This window comes from Anneissia japonica, unplaced genomic scaffold (assembly GCF_011630105.1).
Source record: "Anneissia japonica isolate Jap-2015-1 unplaced genomic scaffold, ASM1163010v1 scaffold288275_len480233_cov166, whole genome shotgun sequence".
In the NCBI taxonomy this organism is placed as follows: Eukaryota; Metazoa; Echinodermata; class Crinoidea; order Comatulida; family Comatulidae; genus Anneissia; species Anneissia japonica.
This window is the reverse complement of record NW_022738306.1, coordinates 401,730-424,489: the sequence shown is the minus strand read 5'-3', so window position 1 is coordinate 424,489 and position 22,760 is coordinate 401,730. Positions and strand designations below refer to the sequence as shown.

General features: G+C 35.4%; 1 protein-coding gene across 1 annotated transcript in view; it reads left to right on the top strand.

Annotated features, from left to right (window-relative positions):
- LOC117117519 overlaps positions 1-22,760 on the top strand; it is a gene marked incomplete at its 5' end in the record, with an annotated part of 89,320 nt that overhangs the window by 54,537 nt on the left and 12,023 nt on the right. Inside the window, 7 exons of the mRNA XM_033261823.1 lie at positions 1,137-1,234; positions 2,205-2,463; positions 13,013-13,156; positions 13,537-13,690; positions 14,214-14,400; positions 16,113-16,337; positions 17,483-17,860. Coding sequence (XP_033117714.1) covers positions 1,137-1,234; positions 2,205-2,463; positions 13,013-13,156; positions 13,537-13,690; positions 14,214-14,400; positions 16,113-16,337; positions 17,483-17,860 — 1,445 coding nt within the window. The remainder of the gene's footprint in view (positions 1-1,136; positions 1,235-2,204; positions 2,464-13,012; positions 13,157-13,536; positions 13,691-14,213; positions 14,401-16,112; positions 16,338-17,482; positions 17,861-22,760) is intronic.

Here is a 22,760-nt window from a genome sequence, read left to right as displayed (position 1 = left end):
CTAATTGTTCATTTGTATAATTAACATTTCACTAATCAGGTAAATTAGGCTAGTTACCACAGTTTTTTTGAATGATTTTCTTTTATTTAACCACTAGAAACATGTAACTAACCTGCAACGTTTCAGATGCACTTCGGCTATCTTTTCTCAGCCATTGATTCTAATGGTTGTCAACACCGCTATTTACGCTTCAATCGGTAGGTTAGTTTTCTTGGTCTTAGACCTACGCCCCGCACCTGATGTTCTGGGAATCTATAGGTCATCATAAAGGTGAGAAAGTTCATTAAAGTGTCCCTGTTCGTTACTTGGTTGGTTTTTCTGATCCAAATGCTTTCTTTAACTTGTCTTTAGAAGACCTTAAATTCACTATCAAGAACATTTATGTTATGCCGATCTTGGACGTGGTTGAAATGAATGGCATGATCTGTAATAGCTGATTTATGAGGTTCGGTGGATGTATAGGCTCTTGCTGGTCTGGTGCGGATACAAGGCACATGTTTTTTCACATTTATTTTATGTTCTTTAATTCTTGTTTTTAGTGGCCTACCGGTTTCTCCAGTATAGGTCCTCTCACAATGTAAACACAGGACTTCTTACACAGTTCCGCACCTTTCCTTTTTCGGAATCTTATCTTTAGTCTTGACTAACAATTCTTTTAGCTTGTTATTCGGTTTTATGAAACAATAGACATTGTGTTGCCTCAGATCTCTTGAGATTCTTTCGGTGACACCTTGGACATAAGATATTCCGACATTAACCAACATTTTTTCTTTCTTATCCTTATCGGTAGTAGGTTCTTTCTATTTTTCTTCTTTTTTATATCCTTCATAACTATTATGTTTGACCTTCTCCATTGTCCATTTTGGGTAACCACAACGTACTACACCGCGTATATAGCGGTGTTGACCAACATTAGAATCAATGCTTGAGATAGGATAGCTGAAGTGCATCTGAAACGTTGCAGGTTAGTAACGTGTTTCTACTGGTTAAATAAAAGAAAATTATTCACAAAATATTTATGAAACCAGATGAATTTATTCAAAGATATCTTTATTTACTTTATCCAATAGCGCGTTTTCCTTTGAATAATACGAATGCAGTGTAATTGGTGTTTCGTATGATTTCGTTAAATTTAGCAACATTTGGTGGTGCTGGTGGTAATAAATTCGGTCTTCCGGACATTAAAGCCATTGTTGGAGATGGAAACGAAACAACTGCTGATGTAGAGATTAAGGTAACCAACACTCTTTTACATATATATATACATATATATATATATACATATATATATATACATATATATATATATACATATATATATTTTCATGGAGACTGCCAACTAAAAGTTATGATCTTTTACCTACTTACACACCTCGACGCACACTTCGGTTGAATTTCAGGTAGAATCGTGCACTTCTGGAAGAAAGCATGAAACTTCCCACAGTGATATAACTATGACACCTAAAGATCATTTTAAAAAAAATAGACCCAAAAAATAACGCCTCCTAATGGCCACCATCTTGAAATCCAATATGGCCGCCAAAATATGATTTTAGCCAATATATTCATATCTACAGCACATGTCATTGCCAAATGAAGATCATTACCCAAGTTTTCAATATCAGGGAGTGTCATGCAATCATCAGAAATTATGTCAGATGGCGCTGCCATATTGGATTTCAAGATGGCTGCCAAATTATTGCTATTTTTGTCAATATTCATATCTACAGTACCTAGCACTGTCAATCAAAGACTGTTACCCATGTTTTCGATATCAAGGACTATCATGCAGCCATCAGAAATTATGTCAGAATGCCACCATATTAAATTTCAAGATTGCTACCATACTAGAATTCAAGATGGCCGCCAAATTAATTATTGATAATCTTGTAAATATCTTCATATATATAACCCCTAGCACTTTCAAAGATTTCTGTTCGTGTTTTCGATATCCGGGAATATCATGCAGATATCAGAAATTATGTCAGAAGGCCGTCATATTGAATTTCAAGATAGCTGCCATGTTGGATATCAAGATGGCCGCCAAAATATTTAATTTTTTTCCATATTTACATAAGTAAAGTACCAGCACTTTGAATCAAGATGGTGTATATGTATAATTAGGGATATCATGCAATCATTAAACATCTCATAATCTGTCTCTTATACACATCTAGATGTGTATAAGAGACAGGTATCTGTAGTCTTCATCACAAAGCAACAACCCTTTTGGAGGATCGACTGGTGGAGATGGACCCAAAGGAGCTCTTGTTTCTATGGATATGAAGAATGACACTGGCCAGCAAATGGTGGTGCGCGACATTCCAGAACCAATTGAAATAAGCGTATGTCGTTCTGATAAAGATCTTGGAGCAACATCGGATAATTCTTCCAACGATATCGTATGGACGTATTCTGAAACAACAATGTCTGGTACACCTATGCAACTCTCAAAACTTAACAGTGAGTATTCTTGTTAGCAATAGTTGATTATATAAACTAATACCTGACACCTAAAGTGAATATGTCTTGACAGGTATAGCTTGTTAATTAATATGCCACTTTGTGAAGGGGAGTAACTTGTTGTTGGATGCGATAAAAAAAATAACTCTGTTGTATGCTATCTCATTTCGATAATTCAGGAAAATATGTATGAAGTAATATTTTGCAAAAATTGTTTTCAGTGTTTCTGTTTTTTTAGAAATACCTATAGCAAATGTAATAATTTAATTACATTAAAATTGTTTTAAAGGGAACTAGGAAGATGATTTTTTTTTATCGTGCACTCATAAATGTCTCTGTAAATGTACTCGCAATACAAAAAAGGGTTTTCGTCAATTTTAGACGCGAAAACATCTCCTTCCCTACAACAGAGGCATTTTTCGTAGGCATTACCTGTAGATGACATTGGCCACAAGCGAATTATCGAGCTTATTTTCCACCACCTCCTCGTCGGCTTTTGAAGGGCAATCATGTGCTTCTTCGATTTCAACGTTATTTTTATAACTTTCTGATTCAAATAAAAGCCCCTTGGCTTATGTTCGGCCATTGCAAGCTTACGTGTACTCAGTCTCACCTACTTACAGACCGACGATGTACTGATTATGCATAGTAGTAGAGCGGCTAATGTTGAATTTCAGGTAGAATCGTGCACTTTTGGAAGAAAGCATGAAACTTTCCACAGTGATACTATGACACTTACAGATCATTAAAAAAATAGACCCCAAAATAATAACGCCTCCTAATGGCTACCACCTTGAAATCCAATATGGCCCCCAAAAAATTTGATTTTAGCCAATACATTCATATCTACAGCACATGTCATTGCCAATTGAAGATCATTACCCATGTTTTCAATATCAGGGAGTGTCATTCAATCATCAGAAATTATGTCAGATGGCGCCGCCGTATTGGATTTCAAGACGGCCGCCAAATTATTGATATTTTTGTCAATATTCATATCTACATTACATAGCACTGCCAATCAAAGACTGTTGCCCATGTTTTCGATATCAGGGACTATCATGCAGCTATCAGAAATTATGTCAGAAGACCACCATATTAAATTTCAAAATGGCCGCCATCTTGAAATATAATATGGCCGCCAAAATAAGTAATTTTAGCCTATGTATTCATATTTACAGCACATATCATTCCAACTGAAGATCATTACCCATGTTTTCAATATCAGGGAGTGCCATGCATCATCAGAACTTATGTCAGATGGCGCCGCCATATTGGATTTCAAAATGGCCGCCAAATTATTGCTATTTTTGTCACGTATCTACACACTGTCAATCAAAGACTGTTACCCATGTTTTCGATATCAAGGACTATCATGCAGCCATCAGAAATTATGTCAGAATGCCACCATATTAAATTTCAAGATTGCTACCATACTAGAATTCAAGATGGCCGCCAAATTAATTATTGATAATCTTGTAAATATCTTCATATATATAACCCCTAGCACTTTCAAAGATTTCTGTTCGTGTTTTCGATATCCGGGAATATCATGCAGATATCAGAAATTATGTCAGAAGGCCGTCATATTGAATTTCAAGATAGCTGCCATGTTGGATATCAAGATGGCCGCCAAAATATTTAATTTTTTTCCATATTTACATAAGTAAAGTACCAGCACTTTGAATCAAGATGGTGTATATGTATAATTAGGGATATCATGCAATCATTAAACATCTCATAATCATAGTAAGACTTGCCTATGTCAGTAAAGTAACATCATTTAGAAAGAAGTCCGACAACTGTAACGTTGGATTTCAAAATGATTGCCCAATTACGAAAGGTAGGCCTACATGCAAGAAATGGAAAATTAAAAGAAATTAATAGAAAAGAGTTAAGGAATAACAAATTGGTAATCAATCGAAAGTAATGAAAATAAAAAAATAAGTAAATAACTGCTTTGTAAGGTATGCGAGTAAATGCAGAGAGAGAGATAGATGTAGATATTTAACATCGTTTATATTAAAGCTAGTTTTAGCATAAATGAAATTATGTGAACATAAATTAAAAATTACATTCCAGTTAATTGAGAGAAGACACTAATATCAAATAGACCTCATGTCTATGAGATGGTTAATTATCATTTCAAATGATATATAAACATATGTAAATATTAAAAGGGGAAAAAAACGGAATAGAAAATTAAAGAAAGGAAAAGAAAGAACGGAAAGGAAAAGAAAAAACTGGAAAGGGAAAAGAAATTAAAAAATAGAAAATGAATATAATGAAGAAAGTGAAAATAAAAATAAAAGAAACATCAAGAAACTTAAGAAAAGTATATAGATAACTTTAGCATAAATTAAATTATGTAGACATAAATTAAATATCATTCAAGTTAATGGTATGAAGGAAATAATATCGAATAGATTTCTAAATATCATTTTTAAATATGTATATATATATCTATATATATATATTATATATATATATATAATTAATTTTTGTGTGTAGCACTCTGTTTATATAATTAAATAATGGTGAAAACAGAGCTTGAATAAATGAAAACTGATGTGAGTATCGTATCGGGATTAGCCTATCAAATAAAAAAAAAAGTTCCTTATCAACTGTTTGAAAATGTGCTCCTGGCGGGAATTAAAATGTGATTTCTTGCTGTCAAAGTGAGTGTCATATATATTTACCCCTGGTATATCACAGATATAACCCAACCAGGACACTTCTTCAAAAAAATGATATACTGTTGCCAAAGAATACAATTTAGAATTTGTTTATAGATATTGTTTTTAAATATATATATATATATATATATATATATATATATATATATATATATAATTAATGCACTTTGTTTATGTAATTAAATAATGATGAAAACAGAGTTAGAATAAATGAAAAGTGATGTGATATCGTATCGGGCATAGCCTATGAAATAAAAAAGTTCCTTATAATAATAATAATAATAATAATGACTTTATTTGAAAACGGAAAACTTGATCACAAATTAAATGTGTTTTTCACAAGGCCGTTTCTTGAAAATTAATATTCACAACTGTTTAAAAAGATGCCCCTGGCGGCGGGGATTAAAATGTGATTTCTTGCTGTCAAGGTGAGTGCCATACATATTTACCACAAGGGGCCCCTAGTATATCGCAGATACAAGCTCTTTTTACTTTAAAACGATTAATACATAACCAATTTGGCAACTTACCAATACATTTGTGGAACAAAATTTTTGATGTAAAAATAGTACCAATGTTAATGTATAGCAGTGAGATCTGGGGAATCAATGACATACCAATTATTGAAAAATTTCACTCTAGGTTTTGCAGATTTATTTTAGGAATAGGCAGCACAGCTCCAACTATGACAGTTATGGGTGAATGCGGGAGATTTTCACTTTCTGTTGCTGGTATTAGAAATGCTTTACGTTATTGGTTACGTTTAATCATGGAGGAAATAAAACGTTGTTTTATTTCCTCCATGGTTTAATTAATGCAGATAATAAAAGTTGTATTTACAGTTGTTATAGATTCCAGTTAAGAAGATTACAGTCCAACGATAAATCTTGATTGTACCATGGAGGAAATTATTTCCACGAATCATTCTCATTTTACTTCGTAAATAATGGTCTCGGGCCCATTTTACAAATCATATGTTTTTACCATATTCGGACATACAAAATATTCTTTTTTTAAATGCTTTCTTTAAATAAATAGATAGACGACGTATTTCATGAAAATTATGATTTACAAAAATATCACTGAGTGAAAATAAGCTTAAGTCGGGAATGTATTGCTTTCCCAGGCCTTTATAAAAACGACACACAAACAGGAAATGGGTTTCGTCTTCTATAACATAATTATCGCAAAATAAACATATTCTGCTTTCTCTAGTAATATCATATGACGATCTCTTTCTATTAATAAATTATGGTTTTACAAAAGAAATCTTGTTGTTCTAAGTTTAAAATTTAAATGAAATATATATTTGTTAATGGAATTCGGTATGTTTAGTTTGCTATAAAATGTTAATCTTATGTTATCTTATATATATATATATATATATGATATATAGTAATAAAACGCATAAAGCAAAAGTGTAGAGTAGCCGTAACTTTTAATAGTTAAAAACACAAACGTTTTCGGGCATCGCCCTTGCTTTATGTGTTTTATTACTATTTTATTAAAGCCGATGCAGCCACCTACTCGTTTGATTTTATATATATCGTCCCTTATATAATGTAGTGGCGAATGTGGAAAAGTGCATTTAGAGAAAAACGAATTTAAAGATTTTTTAAAATAGTAATTTCTATTAGCATACCTTCTTTTTATGAAATTGCCTAAATTTATCTATGATTAGTACATTGCCTCAATATATACTGAATATACATGTGTTGTATGTCTGTGTTACAATTTCAAACTTAATGTTGGAATTCACTAAGCTACGTTTATTACATAATAACTGTATAAGCTACAATCTTCTGCAAACTATGTGATAAAAATTTACAGTCTGTTTCATGACAAAACACATAATTCAACTTGAAGCTGTACAATAGTAATGACCACAATTTTTATTATTACATCTTACAGCCAATAACATCAGTGACGAGCATCTGTACCGAATCGGCGGTGGACGCTCAGTTAATTTCGAAATTATGCAGCGCTGTCTCTTATACACATCTAGATGTGTATAAGAGACAGGCTCAGACTAAAGAATACATGAAATGCATGATTGAAAAAGTGGAACTCTTCCTTAATCAAATGCGATGGAGAGCATTCTTCTTCCTAAACCCGACAGTAACAGCACCAAAGAAAGAGACCTTCAAATTCAAGACTTCAAAAAATCCACCGCAAGTACCGGAACTCAACGCATTTTAAGACAAGATGCTCCACTTTGTACAAAGCATAAAGTTTAAAGATAAGCCTAACTGCCAGTTTCAGAAAAACCTCGACAAAGACGTCAAACAGATAAAGACGGACAACAAGGTACTCATACCGGCAGATAAAACAACTAACTTCTACCGTATGGACGCGAATTCCTATAACAACATACTAACCAAAACTATAACCAAGGCGTACAAGAAAGCAGAAGCTAATGCTGCAAGTACCATCACAACCGAAGAAACTAAAATAGCAAGGAACCTAGACTTAGACGACAGGATTGAAGTAATGGCAAAACGAAACGCATTTGTGACACTAAAGGACCACAAAGATAACTTCGTAAACAAACCGATATGCAGACTAATCAACCCATCGAAATCAGAAATAGGAAAGATAAGTAAGCAAATCCTGGAAAAAATCAACAAAAAAATAAACCAGAAGACTAAACTTAACTAATGGAGAAATACAAGTCAGGTCCTAGAATGGTTTAACAACATCACCGATAAGCAGAACCACTCATTTATATGCTTCGACGTCACCGAATTCTATCCATCGATTTCCCATAACCTACTTTCTAAAGCCCTCGACTTCGCCGAATCCTACGCAGAAATTACAGAAGAGGAAAGAAACATAATTGTACAATCCAAAAACACTCTACTATTCAGCAACCAAACAGCCTGGAAAAAAACAAAACACCGAGACAAATTTCGACGATGGGTAGTTACGACGGAGCAGAGACATGTGAGCTAATCGGCCTTTTCATACTGGCAATATTAGAACCAAAATATGGAAATAAGCTTGGCCTCTACAGAGACGACGGACTGGCAGCATTTGACGATACACCCCAGCAAATCGAAAGAATAAAAAAGGACATATGTAATGTATTTAGAGAGTACGATTTGAAAATAACAATAGACGCGAACAAGAAAGAGATTAACTATCTTGACGTTACACTGAACCTAAGCGACGGAACCCACAGACCCTACTTGAAGGAAAACAACAAGCCCCTGTACATACACTCAAAAAGTAACCACCCACCCTCCATTATAAAGAACATCCCGGAAGCCATAAATAGAAGACTCTCTAGCATTTCCTCTAACGAAACATTCAATGACACTAAGGAACCTTACCAAGAAGCCCTAAAAGAAAGTGGATACGAGCACAAATTAACGTATGAACCCACAGCTAAAAGCACACAAAGAGACAACACAAGGAAAAGAAAAAGGAACATCACCTGGTTCAACCCTCCATACAGCAATAACGTAAAGACAAGAATTGGACATGAATTTTTAGAAATTGTGGATGAATGCTTCCACCCAACCATGCACTAAGGAAAATATTTAACCGAAACACTATCAAGATAAGTTACAGTTGTATGCCGAATATGGGTTCAATAATCTCTGCACACAACAAATCAGTACTTAAAAATACCACAATCCTCACAGATAATGAAGTCAAAGAATGCAATTGTCGCGACGTGTGCCCCCTATCCAACAAGTGCCTAACCAAAGGAGTTGTTTATCAGGCCACAGTCATACGACAACAAAATAGAAACTTACGTCGGACTGACAGAAAACACTTTTAAGGGCAGATATAATGGACATAGTAGCTCATTCCGTAATGAAAAGTACAAAAACAGCACGGCACTCAGCCAATACATTTGGAAACTTAAAGCCGATAATATAAGATTGAGGGTTTTATAACACTAACAAACAACTTTAAAAGGTCCGCTAAGTCAAGCCCCTGTCTCTTATACACATCTTTATATGTAACCCTGAATTAAGCTCACTTAACCGTAGGAATGAATTGATTAGTGCATGTAGGCATAGAAGAAAATTTCTACTGCGGTACCAATATACATAGGCCTATACAATACAGAGCTTCTAATCACCTCTATGAATAATATGAGTATACTAATTAACCTGTTTACCAATAAACTATATAACAATATAATCTATACAGCAATTAACAGTTCCACCATGCATGATTGTTATTCTGCAGTCTCATTCAGATCCTAGCACCTGATGAAACAGCCTGTAGTGCAATAAAATGTTGAATTTGTAACCAAGCGTCATCTTGTTTTGATTTTATATTGCTCTGCTTATGTATCGAGCACTGTTGTCTAGATGATCTGCTTCCAACCTACCCNNNTAAAATATTTATTGTACTAGTACTTTCGACCATAGGTCATCATCAGGTACTGATAGGATAGTGGAATGAACAGGGTTATATAGAGAACATATACAAAAGAAGCGGTGGCATCGGTAAAGCCTAAACGGCAGTACTGGCGGCATAGTGAAACAATGAACATAGTAAGACAATACAAACAGCTACGCCTAGAAGGCGTGTAATGACATAGGTCTAAAAGAAGAAAACAAATCAAAGGCAAAATAAAAGTCATAGTATAATGGTCACAGAATGCATCATAGCAAGATAAATAAAATAACAAATTAATCTCTAAAAGATTTAAATGAGACGTTCAGTCCATGAGGTTTCAAAGTACCTAGTTGAAAAATAATACGCTCCTCCAAACGTCTACGATTAAATTCAGATGAATTACATTGTTTGATACCGGTAACTAATATATCGTTATTAATATCATGATTAATGATTAATGTTCAGCTATACCTGTAGGAAGACCTGATGTGTTAAGGTTGATAGAGCGCAAATGTTCAACGAATCTATCTCCAAGCCTCCTTTTCGTTTCTCCTATATAAACCTTATTATATTTAACACAAATAATAGCATATATAACATTACTAGAGGTACATGTAAATTTCTCTCGAATAGAAAAATTACTGGAAGGTCCTATGATAGTATCCGTACATACAACATGCTTACATGTCTTACATCTACTTCTATTACACCTAGTCATGCCTACATTATCTGCTGGATGTATTGCTTTCAATCTTGACTTAACTAACTGGTCCTTCAAGCTACGATCACGTAAATCATAGGAGGCTCCTTAAAAATGTCTTCGGTGGCTGGGTCTGATTCCAAAATATAATGATTGTCTGTTATAATCTTAGCAATCTTCTTAGAGGTAGGATGGTAAGTTAAAACCAGAGGCGTGTGTTGTGTGGTGTACAATAAATATTTTATTTTTGAGACAGATACAGAACTTTGTTTGACTTCTTATTTTATATATACAAATCTGTCTATGCAGCAACTCTATATTTATTCTATATTTCTCAACTTCTAACGTCACGTTCTGTAACTTGTAGTAGGTCTATAAGATCAACGACCAATAGATTCATACTATCCGTTCCAGCATCGCGACTCAAAACTTACGGTGATAGGGCTTTTTCTGTCGCTGCACCAAGTCTTTGGAACACCCTACCAGCCTCTATCCGTGAAGAAACCTCCGTTCATACAGTTTTTACAATTGTTGTAGTTTAAGAGTATTTAAGTGTTTTGTTTTTTGTTCCTTAAAGTCGCAACTCCCTTACTTGAGCCGGCGTCGCCACCTTAGCAGTGCACGGTAGAGCCGAGGCTTATCCAAGTTGGAAGCTACCGGAGCCCAGCATACTGTCGCCGGAGTACCTGCGTGCACGCGGTAGTGGTGGTGACGCCGTCTCAACAACAGGAGTGCGCATTTTTCATGCTGCTGCTTGGTTTTTCCCATTCTTGGTCTGCCTGTTTTTGAAGGCTTAATTTATCAATTATTTATTTATTTATTTATTTTTATTTATTTTCTATTTATTTATTTATTCTTTTATTTATATTTATTTAACTTATAATAAATAAAATTAAAAAATATCCTGATTAATATAGGCTCATTAATATAAGGTATAATATAATTTTAATTTTTTATTATTCATGGTCCTACCTTTTTTCGGCGCCTTGAGACGATTTATTGTGGAAGGCGCACTACAAATATCTCACCATTACCATTACTATTAAAACATTTTGTGTTTTTACTGTCTGGAAGCGTTTTTGCATCATATATAAACAAGTAGATCAAATCTGTTGCATTTTGAGTATATATACCAATAAATAATTAAATAAATATATATATAATATATATATTTATGAATATAATAATAATCAAGATATTCGTTAACACAGTTAAATTTACCCTTCTGTATTTACATTTTTTTTAAATTATATATACTATATATACTATATATAAATAATCAAATATATATATTTATTTATTTATTCTTTAATATAAGTCAGTCGTATGAGAGAAGTATCTGGGAGTGAGATATGCACCTTTATCGTACAGGACTCTGTGGTCTAGTGATATGACCTACTGATGACACCGAGATAGTAAATGGCTAAATGTTCGAGAAATTTTTTCATATAACTGAAAAAAAAATTTCATTGGTAGCCATCTTGAAATCCAATATGGCGGTCTTCTGACATAATTTCCTGATGATTGCATGATACTCTCTGATATTAAAAACATGGTTAAAGGTGTGATGAAGGTGTTACTTTACTGTAGATATGAAGATAATGACAAAAATAACAATATTTTGGCAGCCATCTTGAAATCAAATATAGCGGCCATCTTACATAATTTCTGATGGTTGCATGATACTCCCTTATATTGAAAACTTATGTAAAGACATTTGAATGACCGTGCTAGGTGCTGTAGATATGAAGATTATTATTAAAATTCCAATATTTTGGCGGCCATTTTGATTTTCAAGATGGTGGCCACTAAGCGGCGTTATTTTTTGGGGTCTATTTTCCAACGTATAATGGTGCTGCATAGGCAAATATACATACAGTAAATAAGAAGTCAAACGGTATCTGATAGGCCACAACATTTATTTGAAAATTCCTTAGTTATTATAGTATCACTGTGGGAAGTTTCATTCTTTCTTCCAAAAGTGCACGATTATTCTCCTTAGCTATAGGGACAAGACTTGATTATGCATCAGCGGGTGTCAACAAGAGTTACAGCCATCGTTACAGCATGCACGCAAAGATCGTACGCGGCTAATATCCTACGCGGCGCTCTTTATTATACTATTTTTGGTTACATTAACTACAGTGACGTCACACCGCTAAAGGGGTAAAATCGTCTATAATGGCCTATAACTTCATACAAAAATTGTCAAAAAAAAAGATTTTAAAGTTGATTCTATTATTAATGTATTAATGGCGTATGAACAATCCCCTCTAGAAAAAAAAATCATCTTTCTAGTTCCCTCTTTTAAAGCAACATACTTTTAAAGCTGTTTTCCAGAACTGATAGGACAATTACCAAAAAAAAAAATATTAGTTGTTTATCTTTAGAGGCGATTTTATCTAAAGTATGATTTCAGAACTTTGATTCTAAAAATAACCTTACTCTGGTTGTACCCATTCTAGAAATTTGATTCAAACGTAGAATAAAGCTTATCATGTAATTTATTATAATATATTATATTAATAACTCATTTTCTATGTTTTGGTATCAAAAAATATATTTTGAGACAGCACTCTGCATTTAAACTGTATTCAGAATCTAAATTAAAATAAATTTATGTTTTCGAAAATTGTTTCCAGGAATGCAGTTGACACAAACATTTAGAAAAATTACAGAAATATTTTATAGATTCAATATTTCTTTATAGTTAATCAACAACTTAAAATTATATTTTACTCAATACATTTATTTTTGGTAGTTATAACATGTGTACATTTTTTGTCTGGTGTAGATGTTGCAGGAAACAGTGCACTTTTCCTTAATATTGAGGCAATTGGGGAAGAGCCTGCGGAGGATGAAGATGAAGAAATCACTTGGGATGTTGAATCATACACCCTTTATGTGTTTGTCTCCTTCAACGAAGATCCAAGCGAAAGTAAGTTATTTCTATGAGAACAACCATTCTCAATGTTTATTTCTGACATATTTTACTGACCTTTTTTTGGTTTTTCTCGTCTACTCTTTCATTTATCTTTTCATTAATTTGTTCTAAATATTATATTAGGCCCTGACAGGCTAACTCCCTTCAATTTCATATATATATATATACATATATATATATATTAATATATATATATATATATTAATATATATTAATATATATATATATATATTAATATATATATATATGTATGTATATATATATGAAATTGAAGGGAGTTAGCAGTTCAATACTGTTGAATAAATATAATATAATATGTAATAATAATAATATAATAATATATATAATATAATGTAATATGATTCCATCCACAGGTAGCCATCATGTAAACTGCACACTTCAGCAGTGGTTAAAACCATTAAATGCAACCAAACCGCCAGAATACTACGACCGCCCTTGGAATGGAACACTTTATTCAGAAATTCTTGGAGAGACTAGATGCTACTTCTCTAACTTGGAGCTAGAAAGGTAGTATTGTTGCTTGTCCTGTCTATTGAAGGAAAATAGTTTTATCGTTTATTTAATGCATGATGGCAATTACGTACAGCTAAATTCTAGGGCTCTGTACGGTATGTCCGCAGTGGTAGTTGCAAGGTTCTTGGAAATATTCATTTCAAATTTGGCGAACATGGTGTATAGGTACAATTAACAGTTTGGGATATGACAAAAATCAATCATCGCTGCGCTTTGTATTTCATATAGGTGTACTGGTTTAAGATGCTCGCTGTTTAATATCTTATCAAAATCCTTGCAAAATATGAGCACTTTGTTTGTAACTAAAACCACAAACTTCATAAAATTGTAATGGAACACTTCGGCGTTATATTCTGTAAAACGAAATCAGAGGCTCTACTTTACAGACCTATAACCATCAACAACCAAACTCTTGAAATGAAAAACCCCGAATTGTTTATCTTGTATTATTTGGGGTGAAGTTGAATCGTTGTGGTACTGTGTTATGGCATCAAATCTGAAACACTTTTTATTCCAGTTATCTGAACGGATCAGGAAACACTGTAAACATTGGGGTAAGACATGTATTTGGAGCAAATCTTACAGAGGAAGAAGAAGATTCAGAGCACGCGTTTTCGCCGTTAAGATATGCCATCTCTTTCTACACCTCGAAATGTATGTACTACGACGCGGAGAGTAAACAATTCAAATCGGATGGATGTGAGGTGATTTGAAGTTAGCCTTATATTCTACTTTTATTTTCTATAATGATACTTCTGTGTTCTTCTTTTGAAGTGCAGAGGCGTTTTTGGGAAGTGTATTCTGTTTTATAATATTAAGCAATTAGTAGAGCTCCTCATAGTACACTATGGGAAAATTATTATACGAATGTTAGATTTAATGCTTGAAAAAAAGGATGAATGCATAAAATCTAACCTAAGTATAATAGTTTTCCGCTAGTGTACGATGGATGCTCTACTAATTGCTTTATAAGTCAATAACCGTCTTTTAATGTTAGTTTTGACGGTTTTGATTAAAAAAATAAAAAAAACTGTTATGTAGCAGTCATCGGTTGCTATAGTGATATGATCAGTATACTGTGTGCGTATTTACATTTAGCTGTGCGTATGCTGATTTGTGCTCCTACAGTACACGTTAACTAAACATCAGCAGTGTACAATGCGTATTCGATGAATAACTAGCCTATTTTGTAATTTGTATTGTGTGAAGAACTTGGGTTTGTAATGTTTCACATTCGTCAAAGAAATACATACTTTTTTTTAAGCATTCGAGAGAGAATACAGTGACTGTCACTAACTTTTTGGTCGGTGCAGACAGGTAAAGAGCGTGGGATGATTGAGAGCTGGCACCTCTGTCGGGAGAAAAAGCACAATTCGTCGGGGTTTCTACATTTATTAGTAGACACTAAAATCGATTAAATTAACCTTTGAAACCCCTAAATTGTTAAAATTTTCGGGGGTTTCGCCACCCCCCCCCCCGACCACTTTTGAATTTTTTTTTAATCGAAGCTCAACCACGCCCACATTGTTTTGGTCGGGGAAATCTGACCCCTCGTCGGCCGAGGGCCCCTATGTCAGGGACCTCGGCCGGCCACACGCGTCGGGAAAATCCTGGCGCCACCCCTGTTTTCTTCGGGTTCTAATTAACCTTGTTTTATGAAAGTAATTTTCAATAGCAATTCAATTTTCATCACGGTGTGCGATCTTTTCTCGGTGACGAAAAAATGCGGATTTTTTTTTTCACACGAACCTAAAAAAAATTCCAAGTCAAGCGTCCACGAATTGAAAAATTAATGGAGTGTGAGGGGATATTCAAATAACATTGGGAGTTGTAGTGATGACTTATAATGTTGTTTAGTATTAAATAAAACCAACTATACTCCTAAAGGCCTGTTTATACTTCAACGATAACGATAAAAAAAAAAAAAAAGCTAATAAGTGATAGTTCATTATAGAAACCAAAAGAAATAAGAGAAGTTTTTACACTAGGACGATTCGATAACGATGTATCGTGTTACGGTAACAAAATATTTTAACAAATCAATCAGATGATGTCATAATCATGGAAAAACGATAAAATCTTTGCTACTACTACGATTTTAATGTTTTTCCATGATTATGACGTCATATGATTTGATTTTAAAAATATGTTGTTACCGCATAACTGATAATAATTATCGAATGGTTCTAGTGTAAAAACTTCTCATATCTTTTATTTTCTATATGAACGATTGCTTTTTAGCTTTTTTATCGTTATCGTTGAAGTATAGGCCTAAAGAGGCCTTAGGTCCCATCATTGATGTCTAAAGAGACTTGGTTTATAAAGCATCGGTTGTCCTGTAATTGGCGAGTTAACTAGCCGTTAGATGTGAAATGAAATAAAATAAAAATAAATGTGTTTTTCGACATTGACATAGGTTGGATCGAATTCTGATCGGTTATGCACCCAGTGCTTTTGTACTCATTTGACGTCATTTGGAGGCGGGTTCTCTGTGCCAATGAACACAATAGATCTCAGCGAGTCTGCTTTCACCAAACTCGGGGAAAATCCGGTAGTCTTTGTTTTCATGACAGTATGCATCTGTATATACACTGTAGTCATCATTTGGGCACGCAAAGAAGATCAGCGAGACAAAATGCGAGTAAGTTATCACTCAGACATTAAGTGTCTTTTTAAAAAGTGTACATTCAACAAGAAACCATAATTTGTTTGACTGAATTGCATAATGAATGAAAATGTTTAAGCTTTAATATATTTATGAATAATAATTAATAATTAAATGATATTAAAAATATGAAAGACGTATATAAACTGGTAAAATATTTATACTATAATATAGTTCTTTAGCTCCCTCTCTTTTTCCTTCTTAATTCATTGCATAAGCGCATTATGTTAAGAGTTATTAAATTGCGGTAAACGTAAATTCATAAGCGGTGTTACAGTTCGGGAACTTTTGCATGTAATTAGGCAACACAAATAGCTGTAATTGAAAATATTGCTACAAGCTTTTTCTATTTAAATACTGTTTTCAGTTTTACATTACAAATTATTTTAAGGGAGATATAAGTTTTAAAAGGGATCGATACTTTTAGGACATCCTGTACCCCTGGAGGAAATATAACATATATCCTAATATATTTCCTCCATGCTGTACGTAAGTATTTTTTTCAAACTCAAGGATATTATTTATGAAACATACATCTCATAGAATAGAATTTGGTTCATAGGAATGGGTTAGTCGAAATGTTTTAGGAGATAGATACATCGATGTTTAACTATGCTCTGCGCTGTAAGTTTTAAGTCAATGATATTGATGAATTGATTCTAGTTACCATCGATGACATCATGTGAACTTGTCGGCAAACAATTGGAATTGTTTTGCCGATATAAATGTTTGCAAAATGATGTTTCAGAGCTCATTATAAGTCATACACTATTTCCTTTAATGTCAAACCTTTATCGTTTTTTTTATTATTATTATTATTATTTTACGTCCATACTACGGCGACATTCCCCTAATTTGATACATAATAATTAATTTACATTTTTTTGTTATGTATTCCTCACACTTATTACGTACTGTTTGTGTCTACAGTAAATAATTGGTGATAATGTTTGTTTATCCTAGGCCGGTGTCACCCCCATTATTATTTTACGTCCATACTACGGTGACATTCCCCTAATTTGATACATAATAATTAATTTACATTTTTTGGTTATGTATTCCTCACACTTATTACGTACTGTCTACAGTAAATAATTGGTAATAATGTTTGTTTATCCTAGGCCGGTGTCACCCCCATGAGCGACAACGATCCACGTCATCGCTATAACTACGAACTTACTTTCTTCACTGGCGTGCGTAAAAATTCATCCACGACAGCTAACGTCTCCTTTATACTCCAAGGTGAGAACGGTGAAACAGGAATCAGAGTTGTCAAGGATAAAAAACGAAAACTTTTTGAACGCGGTGGAATCGATTCTTTTTTGATGGCCGTACCTAAGTCACTTGGAACTATGGTACATTTAAGAATCTGGCACGATAACAAAGGGAAACGTCCATCATGGTTTCTTAGTCGTGCGTCAATCAAAGACTTGCAGACAAACAGGATATACTACTTCATGTTGGATAAGTGGTTGGCTGTGGAAGAGGATGACGGACAGGTAAATTGTACACCGTGAATTGTAAAGGTTCTAGGCTTCCAATTTTACTAGGAAAATTCAAAAATAAGCTAAATCGTTTGAAATGAATTCCTAGATTCAACTGAATAATAGCTTTCGGAAGATGTTCCAGAAGCTTTTTGTGTAAAGGAGTAATATAAATAAAAAAGAGTAATATTTTGTAAAACATCAAGTTCTGTCGCACTGAATACTCAGTTACTTGTGCAAGAAATTTTCAGGTAGGTCTGGAATCCTAAGCACTACACCATCGAGTTGGCGCTAGTAGCTGGCGTTTATACTTTCAAGCATTTAAACCTATTTAAGATAGGTGCGGGGTTTACACGTTTTTAGTAGGTTTACTGTCATTGAATTAAAAGATTATATATTTTTGTACAGTAGACAGCAGACAATGGTGATTTAAAACTACTGCTGAAATTTCTGTACAATATAATAATAATAATAATAATAATAATAATAATAATAATAATAATAATAATAATAATAATAGTAATAATAATAATAGTAATAATAATAATACGTTACGTTATCTCTATCTATCCAGAGAGCCAACAGCCTCTTTCATTGTACTCACAGATTAGTAAACTTGTACTGTACTGAAGCTAATAGTCTAAAATAGGCCTATCTATCCTTGGGGAACGTCTGTAATTTAACAGGTCCAGATATCAAGTGCAACGTTCCCTCCTCTCATAGAGATATACAGACAGAAAATTTAACTAAGAACATAACACATTTTCAACTTGGTCTTCGGCTTGCTTTTTGTTGAAGTAAGCTAGCATCTTGATGACATCCAAATGAACATGTTGATCCATTACTCTCCTAGTTTCCACACACGCCGGAACCGTTTCGGCCGTTGCCGATTCCTTTGCGGCTACCATGTCTTTGGTACCTCAGCCTCATCCCGGCAGGATAGGATAAGTCTGTCTTCAGGGTCTGGTTCAGGGTCAGGTGGGTTTGTAGTGGTATTACCGAGGTCCGAATCTGGTTCAGAAGCGCTAACTTCCTCGTCCACTCTCATTTGTCCCCATTCAGTTAGGATATCACCCTCACATTTCTTTAGTAGGTCGTAATGCACAACCCGCTTTCGGCCTCTTGGCCTCAGCTCAAGTCTGTAGGTCACTTCCAAAAACTTTGTGGCTATTCGGTATGGTCCCTGCCACCGACTTTCAAGCTTTGGGGAGACTTTCTTTCGTTTTGTTTTATCGTACATCAGCACAAAAATCCCTTCTTTTAATTCAGGTCCACCATGAACACGGTCGTACAACCGTTTTTGCCTCCGGGCGCTGGTTTTTAAGGCTTTTTTTTTGCCCTTTCTGCAGCATTTTGTGGGCGGTTCCTAGTGTTCGAGACCAGGTCGTCTCCATTTTCTTCACCTTCTGCCGGCTCTACCATTAAGTCTACTGGCACTGCGGCCTCTCTGCCGAACATCATCGTGAACGGTATCGCTCCCGTTGATTCTTGTGGTGTGGTGCGGTAGGCAACAAATTGCATATGGTAACATCTCGTCCCAATTGCTCTAGTCGGAGTATGGTTGTACCATAATTGCTACCATATCGACTAACGTCCTTTTGAATCGTTCAACTAATCCATCCGACTTGGGATTATATGGAGTTGTTCTAGTTTTGTGGGTCCCTAACAAAACACACGTTTCTGCAATAACGGCAGACTCAAACTTTCGTACCTGATCTGAGTGGGTCTGCTTAGAAACGAATTACCATAACACAAACTCTTCCACCAATTTCTTAGCTACAGTTTCGGCACACTGATCTAGAAGAGCGTATGCCTCCATCCATTTCGACAGGTACTCCCCCACCACCAAAACGTATTTGCAATGAACAGTGAAATTGTTACCTCTGGTTGACTAGAGAAACAGTCCTAAAATGTCCATGGCAGCTCGTTCCATAGTTTCAAGGACAGGCCACTGTTGAAGTCGTGCCCGCCGTCTTTGGGGAGGGGTCTTTCTTTTGGCATATGGACCACATCAACGTGCATCTTCGGCCAGTAAAATTTCTGTTTTAATTTTTCCAAAGTTTGTGTCATTCCCACATGACCACTGGTAACACCTCCGTGTACCTCGTTCATTACTTGCGGTCTCAGGCTATGGGGCAGCACTGTTTTCCTGGTCAAATTACTCCATCTTCTGTCTTTCATCTTCAACACAAAACCTCCTCTCATAACTCTAACACGTTCCAAAGTAACCAGTATGCTCGGTTGGATGGGTTTACGTCCTCCCAATCAGGTATGGCAGTGTTCTCTTCCTTTGCAGGGTATACCCAGGCCATTGAACTATCGTCCAATTGCTTAGTTTTCAAATCTTCTCGTGGTGTTCCTGGTTCTAAGCGAGAAAGTCTAACCTGGCTTCCGTCCGTCAGCGTCCCCATGATTTGTCCCAGGTCTATGTATCACAGTACTGGTATTCACTAATTACTCCAAACCAACGAGCTAATTGGCCTTACGGGTTCTTAAAGTTCAGGAGCCACTTTAGTGAGGCATGGCCAATTCGATTGGTAATCTTTTGCCCCTAAAGATACTGTCGGAAATGTTTCAGGAATATACAAGGGCAAGTAATTCCCTTCTTGTTACACAGCAATTACGTTCCGCTCTGGATAACGTCTTACTCCCATAGGCGATAACTCTTTCTTGCCCGTCCTGTACTTCAGAAAGCACAACACCCATTCCGGTATTGCTGGCATCTGTATCTAGCAGGAACTCTGCTTTAGTATCTGGATATGCCAAAACAGGTACCGTAGTTTTTGCCGTATTAGTTTCAAAAGCCTGCTTCTCAATCCCAGCCGGCGTATCTCGTTCTCTACGTTCTTTGCGTACACTATCACATCGTCCAGGTACACCAACAGAACTTCCTCCTGAAGACCCATCTGGACACTTTCCATGAGCCTGTCAAATATGGAGGGTGCATTACAGAGACCATTACTTTCCAGGCATAATGGTGCCCTCCTCGTACTACGAAAGCTGATTTTTGTTTAGCCTCCTCGTCTAGTTCGACCTGCCAGTACCCTGAAGCAAGAGAAACATTTGTCCCCGCAAGGGCATCTAAGGAATCATCAATTCTAGGAATTGGGTAGGCATCCTTAACAGTCGGGTTATTCAGGCGACAATAGTCCACGCAGAACCGTTTTATACCATCTTTCTTGGATACCAAAACCACGTTCCAAGCCCAAGGGCTCTTAGTGGGTTCAATAACCCCTTCTTGTAGTAAGTCTCGTATTTGTTTCTGTATCTCCTGGTTTCTTACAGGTTGTCTACGAGGAGGTTTCCGAATCGGTGACGCATTTCCAGTGGTAATGGAATGCATCACTAATCCTGTTCTACCTAAGTCTGTGTCACTGGTCGCAAACATGTCTTGGTACTCAACCAAAAGGTTTTTAATTTTTGAATGGTGCTGGGAATCAACCCCTTCCACACTCCGTCATGGGCGTTGATCGGTGGGGGACATGGGGACACGTCTCCCCCACTTTTCAAAGAAGGGAGGACATCATATCAATTGTCCCCCCCCCACTTTTCACCAATCTTCTATAGTTAAAACCCCATTTTTCAAAGCGAGTGGAAAGAACAACAACAATTACGATTGATTGTCGTGAATTTTGTCTATTCGCTTGACTGATCTATTCCAAGTGCGGTGCGTATTTCCAGACCAATACTGAGTAAAAACACAATTGTTTGCACATTTCGTAACCATCCCAGTAACCACTCCATCGATTTTATGGATGCAACGGTTATCAGAGGCCAAATTTATTATGAAAACAATATAGGCCTACTGTACGTGGTAAAATTGGAAGCGTGTAAACCTCTTAGGCCAACATTTTTAAGAACTCAAACGTGTACAATTTATACTATAAAAGATTTATTCATTTTGTATATTATTAAGGCCCATATATACTAGTGTTTAATATTATCTGCATACTGTACATAGATTCCTGATTTTCCTAATTAAAAATAAAAAAGTTAGTCAATTGCATTTTATATAGTTGTTATTAAACAATAATACAGCCTTTGACTCATAGGCCTGTCTATTTCGACTTCTTTAAGTACTGATACCACAAGTTTACGAATCCGATTACATCATGCCTGGGTGGATCTAACGGGGTGGGGGGGGGAACTGTGCCGTTTCCCCCACCCCTTCAGTCCTCCTGAAAAAAAGAGAAATAAAATTGAGAAGAGTTAAAGGAAGGAAAGAGGGGAGAAAAAGAAGTGTAGCTTTAACACCGATGCCAAAAGGCCGAAAGACGGAGCCATAAGACGGGGGTTTTTAGCCGCAATAACGAAATGTAATGTACCCAGCTAGAACAGTTATTCATGCTCAGTAGTGTAACACGTAAGTGACCCTTAGGGGTCCCTGCGGTGCCCCTACCCATAGGATCCTCGCTCTATAACACCCTGATCTTAAAGGCTTTGTTTATACAAAATAGCATAACATGTCTCTGACACTGACCGTAGGACATATATCATATTAATTCAGTGGGAATGGGATGCCCAGCCGAACATGAACCCCTACATTTGTAAAAATTATATATAATAAAAAATGGAGATAAAATATTCAAATTTTAAGTCTGAATGAGTGCCATTTCCTGAAATTTTCATAATTTGCTTTGCGACTCACAGTATAAAATATAGGTCCATAATCAGTCATTTGCGACGCCCGGAGGAAAGGGGTGAGAAGGTCTCCCATCGGGAAAAGTCAATAATGTTGTCGAGGAGACTGCTTTAAAAAATAGCATTTTTACCATCTGAGAGTGCCATTTCCGAGCGTCTAGAGGGACATATTCATAAAATGTCCTCACCTCAGCCCCACGATGGTTTGGGTGTGTTCCATCTATTGCCGCTCCTCCCCCCCCCCTCCCCCGTCAGAAAAATTATGGATCCGTCC